The following is a 17,701-nucleotide window of genomic DNA, read 5'->3' as shown; positions in this document are numbered from 1 at the left end:
TATTTACAAGTTTGCGATCTAAATTATCGATTTTTAGGCCTTGACCCCGCGTTGCCCGGCTTTGACATTGGCCTGGTTTCCTCAGGAACTTTGAGTAGCTCAGACGCGGATTTTGTGGACGTAATTCACACGTGTGCGGGTTTTTTGGGGTACAAACTACCCATTGGACATGCGGACTTCTACCCGAATGGAGGCGGTCCTCCGCAGCCAGGATGCAGCGTATTAAAGGTAAGCAACCTTTCGAGTTAAGCGGGTTTGTAAATTTAAGATGCAATCCGAGGGGGGTGGATGGTTTTAGTTTATGGAAGCTTGTAGTCACGGAAGATCTTGGAAAATATTTGCCAATTCCCTAATGAAAAAGGATCCCTACCTAGCTAGAAAGTGCTCCAGTTTAGGAGATGTTTTCACTAGAGAACCATGTGCAGGAGATTCGGTTCCTATTGGCGATTCGACTCCATCGCGCACAAGGGGAATATTCTACAGCGCAATTGATGAAATTGAGGTTCTAAATGCTGACGATGAAAATAAAATTTAATTCCTCCCAATCGCCTTGCGACTATCTGAATTAATCCTTAGATCAATATGGAAATTCCGAATAGAAATTCGATTCCAACCGTTCGGGGCTCCAGTCGATCATTGGATCAAGTTGGATAATATAAAGGAACAGCGGCAAACTTCTCACATCGTATGCATGTATTTATCAAAAAAATGTTAGGAAAATAGAATTAATTCGCGTAGGAATGGCTAGGCAGTCAATTGTTACCGACTCGTAAAATCCCGAAATCGTTTCCAATAATCTGCGCTTGAGCTAGACTGTTATTGGGGAACTTTTCCATCAAAACCTGTTTGAACAGTTCGTCCTCTTCCATTGTGGATGGATTGACTATTTGTTGATTAAATCTATTGAGAATCGGCACAGTCGGAATGGGAAAGGCCAGCTCGAACAGGTTGGGGCCTCCATTCGGCGCGGCTGCATCTTCACTCGGGTAGTTATGGACTTTTTGGAGGAGTTTAGCAGTAAAATATGGCCCTATCGCAAAAGGGGATGCTGCTGCTGTTATGACCTGCAAGTTGTGAATTATTTAATGGCCATTTAGTAGCCAAAAACAGTTGTACCATGTATGTTCCTTGAATGAATCTGTTCACTCTTTCGCCTAGAAGAACTTCGATCTCGTTTGGAGGGCAATTGTGCCTCAAATAGTCGAAGTAGCTGGTGCATCGGTATCCCCAAAAGCCGGCCAGAGAATTGATGGATTCCGCATAGTATATGGGAGCTCGATGGTGATTGCACGACAAGAAACCTACATATGAAGCAAAATTCGTTATTTTTTCGGCATCCTGCTAAGCGAGTATTCTTGGATTGCTCACTCTCTTCTTGCCAACATCCTGGCTGTACAGAGCCTCCATTGAAGTAGAAGTCAATGTGTCCGCTCTCTTGCGCTTTACCCTGCATGAAGGCGCTGGTATGATACACATCCACAAATTCTGCATCAGATTTATCCAGTTTTTCGTCATTACTGGCAAATAAATACCCTGGAAGCGCCGGGTCCAGTCCAGTGATCCTCGGCAATCTGTAGGGCAAAAGTGCCAACGAGATGAAGTTTGTTATATGTGCTCCTGAAGCAAAACCATACATTTTACAGTAATTAATTAGGCAATTTGAAATAGTTTTGTTTTTACCTAAACTAAATCCAATTACATGAATATCCACAGCTCCCATATCCCTAATTCTATCGACTAATTGAGCAGTACATGTTCCAACATGGCGAGCATTCCAAACGGCTGCTGGATAGCAGGGCGACTGGTTTAGAGGACTCCAATCCACAGCAAATATGTTGTAATCGCTGGTTTTTAAGTATGCTAGAAACAGTTCAGAGTAGCATTTTTCACACACGTTATTCGCACGTTTTCGCACCTATTCTAAGTTCGGTCAGAGCGCTGAGAAACATGTTCGAATTGTACCCGTGAATGATCACTTTGCTGGGTTTGGAGGAATTGAACGCAGTTTTATGCAGATTGGTACCACGCACATGAGTGGACGCAAAAATCTGTTCTGGACTTTCTGGATGCGAAGTGGAATACATGAAAAACGTTACATCTGGGTCGGGGCATTGCCTGGAAATTCCCATTAAATTATTTTCGATTATTTCAAATTTTGGCTGCAATAAATGCTCAGTCTCAATTTTCTCTTACGGATTTATTACGAATTTACACGATCCAACGGTGAGTGTCTGCTGGAGTTTATTCCGCACTTGGTGCTGATACAGACCGTCGGCGTCGACTGAAATTTGCGAATTTACATCTGAAATGAAAAAAATACTGAAATGAATGAATGGGATTACAACAGGAAAAAAATGTATTTCCCAGAGCTCACTAAGATACAAAAAGGAAAGTAGTATGTTTTGTACAACATAATTAAAACAAACCGCAATTAAAAGCGAAACATTTTAGCATGTGAATTTGAATTATACAGAGTGAAATTGTAAATGGAGTTTCTGCAATTTATGAAATTAGAAAATGCTTTAAACACATTGGCTTTGCTTTAAACATTGCTTTAAACACAATGGGCTGCTCAATGCTATAGTTTTTAAGTGAGTACGGCACTCTCCTTCTATTCTATTGTTTGTTCGTTCTCTTTATTACAGACTTTTTTAAACACACGCAATTTTCCCAGAATTCTCACCCAAAACAGATTGATAATTTACGAAAGGCGATAATTACACAAATGCCCCAAAAATGTTAACGATTAATATAAAATTAACAAACGACTTGTTTAGTGTCGCACAAGGCACAATTAATACTGCAGTTTATAAAAAAATCAACTATTCCCTCTATGTATAGGAATCTACTTTGCGTTAATCAGATTAACTCCAACACCCTGTACAAAGCTGTTACATTATTATCTATACCACCAAGTAAAATGTGTCTGAAACACGACTGAAAAGTTAATAGAGCGGAACGATTCCGAATTCGAAACTGAGCGTGAATAATATGAAGATAAACGAAGAAATTCGTTCTTGGAACCAGGAACATTGTGGTGTTCTTGTTATGCAAAACGGCTATTAATCATGTGCATTGCAGAATCAACGAACATTTTTTGCATAATAAGTATAATAAGATAAATCTTGTGAGATACAGATTCATTATACAGGGTATTTGATAAGAGCGTGCATGGTTTAGTAAGCCGAAGAAATAAAAAATGTATAGAATGAAAACCGTTGGGACAAGTTTTAAGGAATTTGAGAACAAACATCTACATGCTTTGTTTCTGGTCAATATAATCAAAATATCGACTACTGATGTTTCTGAAATAAAAATTAATTATCAGGTTCCCGGTTATTTAAAAAAAGAATACATTTTTCTATTTTTTAAGAAGTACTTGAGGAAACCCCAAATCTACTCTCTGTTGACTACTATTACTTTTCAAAAACCCTGTACATGAAAGCGTTTTGTTTATGTTATTTACTCCATGAGTAGAAAATAACAGTGAAAAGTAAACCGAATGAGATAATCGATTTCACATTTCTCGCTAGATAAATATACTCTATTATGTAAACAACAACTCAATGAATAGTATTTTTAAGATCTGGTCACGTAGAAACGTTTAGTTGCTTGAATTACATTGATCCATAATGGCTCAAGGATTTTGCAGATTTTGGGAAAAAATGCTAAAAAGGAAAAGCTTTCTGTGGAAACCGAGAGAAAAGACTAAGATATGAAGTTTTCTTTTCGGCAAAAGAATTTCGGTATAGTCGATGACTAAGTCCAAAAACATTGCAAAAGTTTGTAAAAAAAAGTCACTTAGTTTACATACTTAAAAATATAATTCCCATCGCTTTAAAATTCTTATTTTCTACTTCGCTTTTGATTTCAAACTGTTTTGGGGTTTTGCTGCACAATAATCAGGAAATTAAGAGTTGGTCCAACATGATTTATTCAAAACTTCCAGATTTTTGCATTAAATTTCCAATAATTTGATATCTTACAGTCCACCGTTTGCTCATACTGTTTTATACCAAATATCGTTTTAGAAATGTTTCTAATTTTCACGCTAAATGCAAAAATTCGAAATTAATGCGAGTCTTCAGAACAGCTCTTGTTCGTTATGTACAGCCAGTAAACAGTAAAATACAGTCTCCTGTTTTGTTCTTCGGTCTTTATAGCAAGAAATGTTGCAAGTGCATAATTGCATTTTCAACAAATTATCAAAATTTAATGCCTTTAACCAATTTAAAAAAAATTTTTACCTCTTATCATGTCTTGTGATACTAAATATAAAATACGAAATAAATTGCAATAAAAAAATTAAGGTTTTCATTAAAAAAACCAGTAATTTTAGGAAACTGAAATATTCGAAATTTGATGATTTGTAGAAAATGCACCTAAGCACTTAATGAAAATTTGAGGTAAAAACAAAAAGGCCTGTTACTTCTTCTAAGAGTCGCAGAAAGAAGTCGATTGCTATCTCTTACCGTTTCCGAGAAAATAATTTCCAAAATAACCATTTCAAAAGCATAATTTTCTTACAGCAAAAAAAATTGACTGTTTTATGCAAAAAAGTCAAAGTTGGTGTCGGTAGTGTTTCCACTGCAAATAATTTCGGAATATGCAATGCGCAAAATTAAGAAAATGGGTTTTTTTCAATTTTTGCCCATCTCTAAACTTTTAGGTGCAACCAAATTATTGCACATTATTGGGACACCTTATACATATACAGAGTGATTAAATTTGCAACCCAAAAAAAGAGAAAGAGGTGGTAATAATGAATCAAAATAATTAGGTAAGTTCAAATAAACCCATGAAAGCAAGTGCTTAGTTTTATTTACACATATGGGCTTTTTTCCCTTTCAACTACCCCAAACTTTTTGGAGGTGAACAACCGGAGTTTAAGAACACATTTTTTTAATTCCCTCTACAACGCAAAAACTTTCTTGTCTCTTATATTCTTCTTTTTCTGTCACCTTTTTGAGTTATTTGCAAATATCAACGTGTCAGTTTTCGAAGCACAAAATGTTTATTTCTTCATAAGAAATCTACAGTTTTCATTGAGAGAGTTATTTCGGAACACCCTGTTTGCAAGCGTGTAAACTTTATGGCATTTTAGGAAGCTTTTGAGTTTAACGGCATCCACAGTCATATTTGGCATTAATTATTCGAACATTTGCGATCAGATTCAGATCAGATCAGTTCAATATGTAAACTGACAAAAATTGCATACAAAGCGTACTAAAAAACGTGTCCCGAATATGTCGATTTAAGTTAAATTATGTCCGAAATAGATCGATTTTGTCCGACGTTGGTTTGCTGAATCGTTTTCAAATCCAAACATGCAAATTTTGGATAGAAAGCGACCACTATTTGCCTCAAGATAAAGCTCTTTGTGCTGAGTTCAAAGATGCATCAAATATCTTTGCGAAGGCGAGTTTTGGGCGAAACCGAACTTTTGTGTTTTTGCGTTAAAACTGCGCAGAAAACTTCAAAAACTGGTTTTTGGGACTGGAAAAATTCATAAATTTTTGTATTTTTCGAAGCCCTCAATTCGCATCTTCCAAATTAACGCAAGTAGCAATTCCAAAATTTCTTGAGTTGAGTTTCTTGAGATAAGTTCAGAAACAATTTTTTGGGGACTAGAAATATTCATAAAGCCTTGTTCTGTCCATTTTGTGCTTCCTTATGAGTAAAACATAAAAAATAAAGAAATGTTTTTCAATTCAACAAGTGAAAAAATACTCACGTTTGATGACGGTGCCCAACACAAATAAAAAACCAAAATGCCTCCATTTGACCAATTTGAAAAACGTCAGCCACATAATTCCTGCACCATTTTACCGCTCAGACACCATTATTACACACTAAGTACTTATTATAAAGACTGATCTCGTAGAAAGTTAATAATTAATCAACCGAAATCGGAATAGCCCGCAACTGACAAAAGTAGTTGGGACCGGCAATTTGTTAGCGATTCCAATCACACTCATCGCCGCACTTTTCAAATTTATATTCTCGGTTTGTCTGATTCGAAAAAACCGGGTCTTTCGCATTACAGTTATATATTTACCTAATTAGATTAGCATGATAGCAATTAAAATAGGCGATGACCCGATGCCATTTCCTCAATTGCAAACGACTGGTGAGGATTCGAGCCGAAGACCGATTTTACACATTTTTCGCTAATTTGACCGTCTGGTTGGAAGCACTGGTAGACAATGCTTAGACAAGATGTGGCGGTAATTAAAATTTCTCGGCAATGCCCATAGTGGAACCGAATTATTCTCAAGAAGTAATTATGGGGAAACGCAATTGGACTAAATATAGGCTCGCCTCGTAGAACGCGGCTTTCAAGAAATCGCCGCACCAGATGGGCCATAAAATTACAAATAAAATGATTGATTATCAATTTCTCTCCTAATAGGAAATAATTGCAATCAAGATTAGTTATTTAATGGAATGGAACCACGATTCTGGAGCGATTTTGACGCTGTTTAGGAAAAATGTAGCGCAAAATTGCCCATACATGCCATTTCACGCCCACTAAGTTCCTTGTTGTTCTCAAGCTTGTAACTACTTTCATTTTATGAAGAAAGCCAAATCTCGAGTGATTAGTTCCTGTTCCTGGATTTGATTTGGTTTTTTAACAAATTCCACTGATGGACTTTTCATATTAATAATTGCATTACGAATATACGGAACTAATCTAGTAGCTTACAGAGTCAGGCTTTAGCGCATCAACTAAACAATTGTTTATGCTTTTGATGGCTTTTATTTAAAAACTGAACATTCATTTCTAACATTAAAATCTTGCATTGAAAACAATCATTCTTAAAATTTAACAGGTCTAAACTTGCGATGTCCAAAGCCACCGTTTGACTGGGTTTTGCCAAGTATTTTGGACATTGGCTAAATTTAAATGGAATGTTTGATCAAAAAAACAGTTGATAACATCAAATTTTTTCGTTTCACTTAACCTACCCGGATTAATGAGCAAATCGATATTACTGCCCTCGTTAAGTAATTACCTTGATATTATCAACGCAAATTCGATGGAAAAGGAACATGTTTAAATAGAACGTAGTGAAGATATAGTTAACGTACTGTCTTAGTCAACTAATAATAAAACACGTTCTGATCACAATAGAGGCACTACCTTGTATAGATCACATGATATGCTTAATCAATGTGTACAAGATTTCAAACGAGCCTTCATGGAAATATCCGCCAAATGGCACAAACATCCAGAAGAACCTTCATCTTTAATAACCCGCTCATTGACTGCTTTTGGCTCGTTTAAGTCTCAATACACCATTCGATTCGAGAGTAAAAGTTTCCAAAGAATACGTAAAACCTATTTACAGCATTAAAAAAATATACCAAATTTGTCTAACTATTATTATCGAAGTAGAGGATATGTGAGGTATGTACAATATTATACTATTTTCGTTAATACAACGTAATACTCATATAGCTTAACTGGATTACCTACATATATACAGAGTGTTTAAAAAAACTAGATTTTTTACCGGTTTACAGGGTGTAGAAATTTTTTTTATTAAAAGTGCCTTGAAAATAAAATTAATTTATTGATTTGCGAGCTGGGTCTTGTGCAACTCTTAGAGTTTTCGAGCAAAACGAAAAAAATGAAACAATTCCTGCACTTCTCTAAGTTAGATTATCGGGTTTACAACTCTCAGATTTTAGATTTTTTACTTAGTTTCCGCATGTATTGAGCAAACGTTTTTTTCGGGCTTAAATTAATATGGTGTACTACTAATTTGCGCTACGGCCGATAAATAATCGAATTAACGCTTTCTTTTCACAGCACAAACATTTCTTGCTCGTAAAATATTAGAGGCAAAAAACGGCAAAAGACGTAAACATTTGTAAATCGCACAAGCAATTCAAGTGGGTTCTAAGAAGCGTTCAGTGGACTGCAAAACTAAAAAAGGGTCTTATTGAAGATTTCTTCAGCGCCTTGTAGGATCGAATCGTTTACCGGTTTAAAAAAAGTCTTTGGAAATCAATGGTATCAAACATTTGTTGTCCCCAATTGATGGTTTTTTCGAAATTTTTCATCAAAAAACAAACAAAAAAAAATGCGTATTGAAAATCGCAATCTCCGATCGTTAAAGTTGAAGTCTCATGCATGCGGTTTGGAATCTAGCGCTTTGAAAATTTGCCTATCTTTAGCAGACACTTGACTCTACAAAAGGAAAAACGTTTATTAAAATTGCCAGTAACATTGATTTTTGTACAACTCCGATAAATGCGGATTTCAAAATAGTTGTTTCCCTCTAGCGCGCTGTTCCTTCTAAAAATTCGCATCTTCCGAACTATCTAAAGTAGCGATCTGAAAATCTGATCATTTTTAGAAAACACGCGGCTCTACAGATGTCCAAAGTTTCATAAAAATCGCCCGTAATCGTCTGATTTCTAGCAGTTTATTAAATAACGATCTCAAATTGGATGTTTTCATTCAAATGCCTTCGTTTCTTTCAAAATTCGCATCTTTCAAACTGAAGCAAGTAGCGACTCCAAAATTTCACCATCGTTAGAAGATATTTGACTCTACAGATGGCCAGAGTTTCATAGAAATCGTCCTAAATTCTGATTGTTTCCAGTTTACTAAATAGAGATTTAAAAATGGATCTTTTCACTCAACTGCGCTCCTTCCTTTCAAAATTCGCATCTGCCAAACTAACGCAAGTACGGATTCCAAACTATTACCATCTTTAAAGGACACTTAATTAAAGATGCCTAGGGTCTTATAAAAATCTTCCGGAATCTTTTGATTGCTAGCAGTTTAATACTTAATAATATAATAATATTAAATACCGATCTCAAAATGGATCAATTCCTTCAATTGCTTTCGTTTCTTTCAAAATTCGCAACTTTCAACCTAAAGCAAGTAGCGATTCAAACATCTCAGCATCGTTAGAAGATACTTGACTAAACAGATGGGCAAAGTTTCATAAAAATAGTAGAGAATTTACTGGTAGTTATCAGTGTACTAAATCCGATTTCAAAATGTAAGTTTGCACTCAACTGCGCTCTTTTCTTTCAAAATTTGCATCTTCTAAACTAACGTAGCGATTTTAATGTTACCAAATTTAGAGGACACTTGTCTCTAAAGATGGTGAAAGTTTCATCAAAATCCTCCGGAATCCTAATTTTTTGCAGCTTAGTGAACACCGCATATCCACAGAGATTTTCCGAGCAGCGGTTTGCAAAACCACAGTGGCCATTTGGATCGCCAACGTTGATAAGGAGACGGCGAGACGGGGAGATCAGAAGAAGATTAAAAACCGGTCTCTGAAAATGTTGTAATCAAACATTTGCAAACATTAAATGGCAAAAAATGGCAAAAGTTCAGTGGAAATAAGGTCACCCATACATCGAATAAAAGTAAAATTTTGCACGTTAGAAACACTTTGAATTCGTCGGACGATAGAAAATCGGACGCATGAGACTTTAAGCCGTTTCATACCAAACTCGATATGCATTTGATGACATTTTGATATTTTCCTCAAACACGTTGCTAGCAAAACACAACTATTCAAGAGAGCAAATTCTAACAAAATTTACGGTTCGCAAATAATTAATCATTTTTCACCTAACTCTTAATTTTCGCGTGATTTAAATCAAAGTATTTTCAGGAATGAAACTTGAAGGGCATTTGCTTCCAATAAAAGAGAGCAGTAGGCAAAAATCACGATCACTGTTAATCAATTTTTTGTAAAGTTGTAAACACATTTCGCTGCATTCACTGTCGTGATTCCATTTTAGGTAAAGCGATTATATTCAAGACCTGCTAGTGTATTTTTAAACACTTTGTATATACTTTGCCATGCAATAGAATTACTAGATAGAAATTGACTGGCTGTAAATCATTGACAGTAGAAATGCAAGCAAATTTAACTATCAATGCTCCGCCTATAGTTAATAATGCCTTGCGTGCGGCCCAGATTCTCAAAAATCTGCACCCTCCTCCCATTGTGCAACGGCTGATTCCATAAGAACGGAGTATTCTCAAGTTCATTCTCACTCTCCTCATCCACAACTATGCTACAGTCGTTTTTACTATTCATATTTATTATACACTTTTCGTTATATCTGTCGTTGCGACACGTGTAGTCCGGATTGCTGTGGCTTTTCTTCAAGTTGGCTCTATTGAGGATCTTTGTCGAATCCAAGCCCAGAATTTCTAGAATGATCTTCGGATTTTCCTGAACAAAGTTCCGTAGAATTTCCTGTGCATCTGTTTGCGTTTCTTTATCCGTTACAGTGATGGTCGAAACCACTCGAGCTGGAGGGACTCCGTCCCAACAAAACATCTCTGTTGGATGAGAGTTGCTTCGCGTTAAACCAGACGATGAGTGATGGAGGTCCGCAATGTTGGGGTTTGATTGGGCGGAGTAATGAGCTGAAGCATGCCCGGACGAGGGCGTGGCCATATCATGTAGAGCTTGAATAGCATTCCGAACCTACAAAAATCATAGCCTTTGGCAGGACTGTTGATTTATTTGCTTCCAACACTCACCTCGACGCTAAGCGCCGCCACATCTTGATGAAGCGTCGTTATCTGGCTATCCAACCTTTCCACGCTTTCCTTGTTGCCACTCGAATCACTTTCGTTCTTGCTGCCAGTCAATTCGTCACAAGAACTATACTTGGAGTGTGGCATAATGACGCTTCTCTGCCTCTCCACTCTTTCCCGTAGCATGGCGAGATGATTGGTTGCAACCCCACCAAGTCGCGGTCTTCGTGTTGGACTTTCCTGAGCTTCTTGCAATCTGTTATATACAAAAAATATTTAAGAAACGTTGATTTTTACGTCTGCTGGTTTGAAGACCAACCGCAAGTTAAACTTGGCATGGCGAGGGCTGCTGGAAATTTGAAGGAGTGGAGATCTGTTGGGGGACACTGGGGACGTTTCTCCTTCGTGGAGATTTTCATCGTCTTCACTAATGCTGGGCAGTGTTAACGATGGTACTCCATTTCCTTCGGATTCTTGCTGAAATTGGGCTTTGTAAGATCTATGTGGTTCATGCGAGTACACATTGAAAAACCTTTCACTTCAATATTTTCATCAAATTTAGAGCTGTTGCTCAAGCTAATTGATTGTATATAATCAATTGGGTATCAAATTTTTGACTACCTTTTTCCAGTTCCACTTACCTCCGCTTCATAGCCTTCCCTGACGTTGAAGGTGAGATCATGCTGAATATCGTTGGCAAACTGCTGCTGATATTCTGGATAAAGTCTGGAAAAAACATAATGTTCTACACAGTTGCTTTTATGTGTCGCTTGTAGTGGTCCATTTTTAGTTCGGACTAGTTTTTCGGGTGAAATTTATAAACCAATCCAAGTAAAGGGACTGCGAGAGAACCGCGCTAAATTACAAAATAATTTTAGCTAGCTCAAGCGGGCTATGGAAAAAGGAAAGCGATAAGCTTCGTATGCTGAAAATGGGTCCAATATGAAACACAATTATCCACATTATTCTCACATCTCGCCATTCGCTGTGTGCTATTAAACGGGCTTTTGTCGCATCATTGGCGATTTGCGATAAAGGCCAATATAATAAATAAACCATCACTAGGCCAGTTAAGCTGGATAAAGAGGAAATTAATTAAACTGAAGGAAATCAGAGCGAGGACTTACCTCAGCACATCCACAAGTCCCTGAATATGGATACACTTCAAATCGCAGTAGGTAAGAGCTCGAACATCACTGCTGGACTTAATAACGATATCAATGTTTCCACCCCCACGATTTCCGCCATCCTGATTGCTGCTTGATGAATGTTGAAGATGCATGCTGATGTCGGATCCCACCAAATCGCCCTTTCCTAACAAAAGTTGACGCCCGTTAAATATTCAAATATCCCAGAAAATGCCGCGAAGTGTATTTCGATAAACTGCTTCATATTTTGGATGAATGTATGCAAATTTGCAGTCGGCTCAATTTTCTTCTAAGTCAATGAATTTGAAATTTTCTGATAGTGCAAACATTTCCTGTTTGAATACACGAACGTTTTGCTTTTGCCAAAAACTAGTGAAGCTTGACGGTTTCGCTATAGCTGAACTAATATGAGCACACGAGCATAATGCAAAATACGATTATTCGAATAAGTCCTTCAGGCGCCGAATTTCATCGGCCTTATTTTTCATACTTTTTTACCTAAAATCGCGACAACCATATTATTCTGCACAACTTCCATGGATCCATTGCATATGTAGTAAATTGAACCGAGAGCGTCTCCTATATGGATTAGATATTCGCCAGGGGCGCAGAAGTTGGTCCTGATATGAAGAGACAGCAACTTCAAGCATCCTTGGGAAGCAGCTTCGAAGATTGGGAGTTGGAGGATTTCTCGATGCAAGTGCATCGACACATCGCCTCGTAGCTCTTCAGGAAACTCCTTCAGCGTCTGGACAGAAATCATGCATTTTTTCCAATTTAATTAAAGTTTGTTTAGGAAATTTTAAATTTTCTTTCGGCTTTGTTTTAATTACTAACTTATGGCTACTTTGCATATTCTTCAAAACAAACATACAGGGTATCTCACGGTCAGCGTCCATTAGAACATTTCGGAAAGCAATGCGTTTTTAATCCTGCAAATTTTGATCATGGCTCTTTTCAGATGAAATAACAGCGATATCATGCAACTTCTGGTTATACCGAAAGTTGTTTCAAACTCCCTAAATTTAAATGAATCGCCCTGTATTATGTTTTTGCTTGTGTTCCTTTCTTTATTTCCAGTCACTTTTATGAAACGTTTTTCTACCTCTCTCTATCCGGTTTACCGGTCTTTTACCATTAAAATTGAATATCTTTTCGAAGATGAAAGAATGAAACTCAAAATCTCAGATGCAAATTATATATTATTGTGCTCGATACTGAATTAGAGAATTGAAATTATTTATTTTCCACTTTGCTATACCTAGATTTCTATAAAATATTTTTGTTCAGAATTTATATAGAATAAAATAAAATAAAACAAAATAAGTGACAACATATACACAAAATAACTTTTTGAATGTGTTTAAAAGTGAAACTTTCTACCGGTTTTTTATTTTTTATTCAAAGAGTGCTACAGTCAGCGTCAATTTTCAACAGGTTTTGAAATTTCTTCAATTTTTCGTTATTTTTTCGAAAACTATACCTGTCAAAATTACATTTTTCAAAGTTTTTTGTTTTTTTTCTCAAAATGCGTTCTAGAAGATTTTTGAAAAAAAATTGATTTGAGTTTCATGGCATGTTGTTTTAGTAAGAATTTTTCGCGCATTTCTCTTAATACTGGCCTCAGGTGAAAATTTCAAATTCAGAAAAAGCAACATAATATTAATGTTAACAGATTTTATTTCAGGTCAGAAACCAGAAATATTTGAAAAAAAAATTTTTTGCTGTGGTAATTTTTCTCTTAATAACTCTTTTAACATTGGCCCCATTTGGATCATTAAGACTGCGTTGTAAAGAGCACAATCTGCTGTAAAAACCGGCTTTTTCAGCAATTTAAATCACACATTTACACTTAGGCAAACTGGAGATGGATTTAAGTGCCAAACAACCATTTTCAGACACGAAAATCTCACTTTATTTAAACAAAATAAAACTGCGCTGATCATTCTTAAAAATTACGGTTGAGAAAACTAAACTCGGTTACAAAACTGGCAAGTTATGATGGTTCGAAGTTCAATTTTTAAGCCAAAAATATTTTGAATTTTCACACTTTATGTAAACGCTAGATTTCGTTCGGTTCGAAGGTTCGGAAAAATCCATCCGTAACCTGATTTTTAGCGGCTTTGTAAATGTTACTCACAAATTGATTGATTGTGCAAAATACACATGTTGTTTATAAATGTTACTCACAAAAGTGAATTGCGCCCGCTTGCTTAAAAATTCCCGTCTCCCACACTAAATAACACAGACATTTGGATGTTTTATTTGAAATTATTATTTCGTCTGAAAAGAGCGTTCAAAAAAACCAATAACCAAATCAGGCTCAATCAATGATCAGGCGACTAACGTTTAAGCTGGAAAATAGATCATGAAAATTGTTAAATTTGTCAAAATATGGTCTGTTTATTAATTTCTACAGGTCAAGAACTGAACGGAAAGAAATCCACATCAATGACCCATGGATTTATTCCCTTTCAGTTCTATCAACGCACAGACTATCTTTTTTCTCTTAATAATTTTGCAGCATTTTCCAAATCCATTTTCTGCTTTATTTCCACACAATTGTTCCAAATACTTATCTCTAATCTCAATTCTGGACAGGTTCAAAAGTACAATCGATGTTGGCAGAACTTTTCTCGAATTGCTCTTTGCTCACTTTTAGTCTTTTAATTTCAGGCCCGTCTCTTCAAAAACTGTTCTTTCATCTCATTTGATTCAGACGTGTTTTCATTAACCTTTCTTTGTTCTTTAGTTTTTGTTCACGCAGCCTTTCGATTCTGAACTGTTAATATTTTTCCGCCCTGGCGATTTTTGGGGTTGGGCAAGTGTTTCATAAAAGAATTTCAGAATGGAAATCACAAAAACATTTTGCATTTAGGTACACAAAAAAATGAAAAAATTGATGTCCATTTATGGACATTGAAATGTAAATGTTAAAGTTTTAGCTGCATGGTAAAATTGGGAGTAAAATCAGAGCATTGGGGCGGTTTGTCCCAAAAATACGGTACTCTTCCCAATAGCTTCCGCCTGGATTCAAGTGGAATTTTCCGTTGTAAAAATCGAAAACAATATATGAAAATTCCGCAATATTTAACACCTACATGTTACCGGAAACTGAACAGAATCGAATTAAACAACCTGGGCTTGATGCGACGCTCAAATTTTAATGGTCTATTAACCCAGCCACGTGTCTTCAAGATCCTTATAATGGAGATTTATGGAAATCATGGCACTTAAACATTTAACTGAGGATTAAGCAAATAATTTTCCAGGTGACATTCGTGTAACTACAACATATAGCTCCACTATTCAAGGGAAGCATATTAATTGGCCAGAACTTTCAGCAATTAAGCGCAGTTTTAACGCCAAAAAATTCAGTTGTACTTGAACAATTTCCATTATGCCTTCTAGTAAAATGTATGTGGGTCTCATTGATTTTTTATGACGCATAAGTATGAAATTTGATCTGAGAAATCGGAGGATGCAGGAAAAGTTTACCATACTTTTCAAATTAACTTCATTTTCATCTTTTACGTGAGGCCGTGTTTAGAGGAGATATATTGCGCGTTATCGGGCGCATTGCTTTGAAACCAGAAGTGTAGAGAGAATTTGGAAAAATTCGCAAAAATCCATCTTATTTTTGTACTTTAAAATTGCACTTAAAAATAGGTTTCCTTTGCTACTTAAAGCCAAATGGGCGCTTTAATTATGGCACTTACCTCGTGAATATCAATTCCATGATTCAGCGACCACATTGTTTGAAAGTAATCTTGCATACGGTTTTTCAGCTCCTTGGGGATTTGGTGGAGCGTGAAAAAATCCTTTAGATCTCGCCATTTAGTGTGATAAAGCGATCGTCTCGAGTACATTCTTTGAATAATCGCCGTTACATTACCGAACACTACTGCATGCATTAGAGCTGCAAATGAGAATAAAATTTCCATGATAACCGTGAATATTGTGTATGAAGCAGCTTCGGTTTGATGGATCGGGCAGATCAATCTGACGCCAGTAGCTTTTTAAGCATGGGTCATTGCCGAAACTAATAAAACAGCTATGAGCAATCCCCGAATTGAGGTCGATAATTTAGTCCCGAACTCCTGCAAGCCAGTCCTTTGCTGTGGTGTCCATAATTGACCCTCCAGATTGCTACACGGCCATAACTCTTTCACTCAGTTAGGCAATTAATTGCTCAGTGTCGAGTGTTTGGATTAAAGCCGATCCTTATCCAATTAACTGCTGGTAAGTAGTCAACTTTGACCAGAGTCAAAGCACTTTTTGTTATTACTAACAGAGTGAACACTCTTACCTCCAATCAGCATCACGCAAATACTGAATATTTTCTCATTGGTTGTATTCGCGCTAACATTTCCAAATCCCACGCTGGTTAAACTTGAGCATGTGAAATAGAGGGCTGTAACGTACGCATTAGTGTTGGATACGTTCGTAATATCATTTATTCGAAGCCTGTCGGCCAATGCCTTGATCCAGCCTGGAACAAAAAGTCTTTAGAAAACACCATTCATTGTTCATTTTATATTAGACATATTGTTTGAGAAGAATAAAAAAGAAGAGTCGACAGGCAAACTTTCTAGCCAGTAACATTACATGAATTATTGCAGAGTAAATTGCATTTTCGAAAATCTTCTGCACCTGAAGAGAAGACGATAAAAGAAAAAGGTCATATTCTAACTCTCACAGAATATTGAAGGTCCAAGAAGAGCAAACCCGAAAAAATACGGAAGTTCATGAGAAAGAGATCAAAGAAACAGAGCTGAGAGTTTGAGAGAGAATGTGCAGACAATTGGGATGGAATCCAGAAAACGTAGAATAGGAGTCAGTTTTATCAGAAATGTTATCAAAAATCTGAATTCACTTTACTAATAACTGAATAACATTTTATAATGACCATAAATGAAGAAGTTCGTGTTCACTCAGTCGAATATTACATGAAATTATTGAAAAACAATCAATTGGACTAGATGGTACAGAAGCTAGGCCACCTCGATCATTTGATCTAAACAATGGGGACTTTTAAATTAAAGCAATCATGATTTTTCAAAAAGATACTCTACTTGGGCTTAAACATTCATTTTGTGACAAAACCCAGGAAAACTTTGATTATTTTTAGCCTCAAATGCATCGACAAATCAAATGATATCGCTTCACGAATTTTTGCTGGTTCCGGTTTGTGCTGTTGTGCCGATTAAAAGCCGAAGTTTATTTATAATTTCTTGCAAACAGATGATCCACGCCCATAAAAGGGCCAAAATAGACCACCTCGATCATCTGACGTAAACAATCGGGAGTTTTAACTTAAAACAATCGTCATTTTTTGAACACAGACTCCAGTTGGGCTTAAACATCCATTTTACGTCAAAACCCAGGAAAACTTTTAACATTTTTAGCCTCAAATGTCTCGATAAATCAAATGAAATTATGGATGTTTTTGTTGATAGTTCGATTTGTGTTGCCGCTCCGGTTAAAAGCCGAAGTTTATTTAGAATTTCTCCGGTGTGTCGTGATCAGAAGCCATTCTTTGGCTCAAAAAAGTATAACGATTTTACCTAACTATTGCTTAGATTCAAGTTTTTCAGAAAAATTACGTTTCTTAAAATAGGATTAATTTTAATGAAACTCGTTGGTAATTTGTTTTTTTGTAAGACATATTTTGATAAAGTAAGCGTGTATATTCGATTTGAGCAAGTGGTTAATTCTTGGGTGTTTTGGTACAAAAACACCCAGAACTTTTTACGTAGTTGCTGCAATTAATTCATTTTTTTTTGTTGATGCACTAATCGTTTTTGACATTTTTGTAATCTTTGTTAAATATTATAGCATTCATAGTTGCTCCGCAAAAGATATTTTCTTTTCATTGCTATTTAAGTTTGCGTTAAGTTCAGACTTAAAACTCAGACTTTTAACTAGAAAGCGTTTTATAATTATTAACTGACCGACTGATAGGGTCTCAGGCCACGGTATTTTAGTTTTTATCCGAATTGCTTTCTTAAGAAATTAAGAA

General features: G+C 36.2%; 3 protein-coding genes across 4 annotated transcripts in view; 1 reads left to right on the top strand and 2 right to left on the bottom strand.

Moving 5' to 3' along the window:
- The window catches only part of LOC109535197 (organic cation transporter protein), a 29,860-nt gene that overhangs the window by 630 nt on the left and 11,529 nt on the right, over positions 1 to 17,701 (top strand). The window contains exon 4 of the mRNA XM_048666962.1: positions 38 to 228. Coding sequence (XP_048522919.1) covers positions 38 to 228 — 191 coding nt within the window. The remainder of the gene's footprint in view (positions 1 to 37; positions 229 to 17,701) is intronic.
- LOC109535172 (phospholipase A1 member A) lies at positions 676 to 6,212 on the bottom strand. Its single transcript, XM_019901040.2, has 7 exons — positions 5,735 to 6,212; positions 2,194 to 2,302; positions 1,916 to 2,115; positions 1,681 to 1,860; positions 1,369 to 1,617; positions 1,117 to 1,301; positions 676 to 1,064 (listed from the first exon to the last, which is right to left on the bottom strand). Exons 1-7 carry the CDS (start codon positions 5,808 to 5,810, stop codon positions 753 to 755), a joined length of 1,311 nt encoding a protein of 436 aa, XP_019756599.2. The 5' UTR covers positions 5,811 to 6,212; the 3' UTR covers positions 676 to 752.
- The window catches only part of LOC109535196 (potassium voltage-gated channel subfamily H member 8), a 56,040-nt gene continuing 45,090 nt past the window's right edge, over positions 6,752 to 17,701 (bottom strand). For both annotated transcript variants that reach the window (XM_048666961.1, XM_019901068.2), the window contains exons 9-16: positions 15,989 to 16,171; positions 15,399 to 15,598; positions 12,178 to 12,427; positions 11,659 to 11,845; positions 11,173 to 11,257; positions 10,851 to 11,008; positions 10,535 to 10,787; positions 6,752 to 10,478 (exon numbers count right to left, since the gene is read on the bottom strand). In XM_048666961.1, the coding sequence (XP_048522918.1) occupies positions 9,909 to 10,478; positions 10,535 to 10,787; positions 10,851 to 11,008; positions 11,173 to 11,257; positions 11,659 to 11,845; positions 12,178 to 12,427; positions 15,399 to 15,598; positions 15,989 to 16,171 (1,886 nt within the window). In that variant the 3' untranslated portion in view covers positions 6,752 to 9,908. The remainder of the gene's footprint in view (positions 10,479 to 10,534; positions 10,788 to 10,850; positions 11,009 to 11,172; positions 11,258 to 11,658; positions 11,846 to 12,177; positions 12,428 to 15,398; positions 15,599 to 15,988; positions 16,172 to 17,701) is intronic.

Source organism: Dendroctonus ponderosae, unplaced genomic scaffold (genome assembly GCF_020466585.1).
Source record: "Dendroctonus ponderosae isolate FM_Combo_2020 unplaced genomic scaffold, Dpon_F_20191213v2 Dpon_F_20191213_5, whole genome shotgun sequence".
Classification (NCBI taxonomy): domain Eukaryota; kingdom Metazoa; phylum Arthropoda; class Insecta; order Coleoptera; family Curculionidae; genus Dendroctonus; species Dendroctonus ponderosae.
The sequence above is the reverse complement of the archived record's forward strand: the minus strand, read 5'-3'. Positions and strand labels throughout refer to the sequence as shown.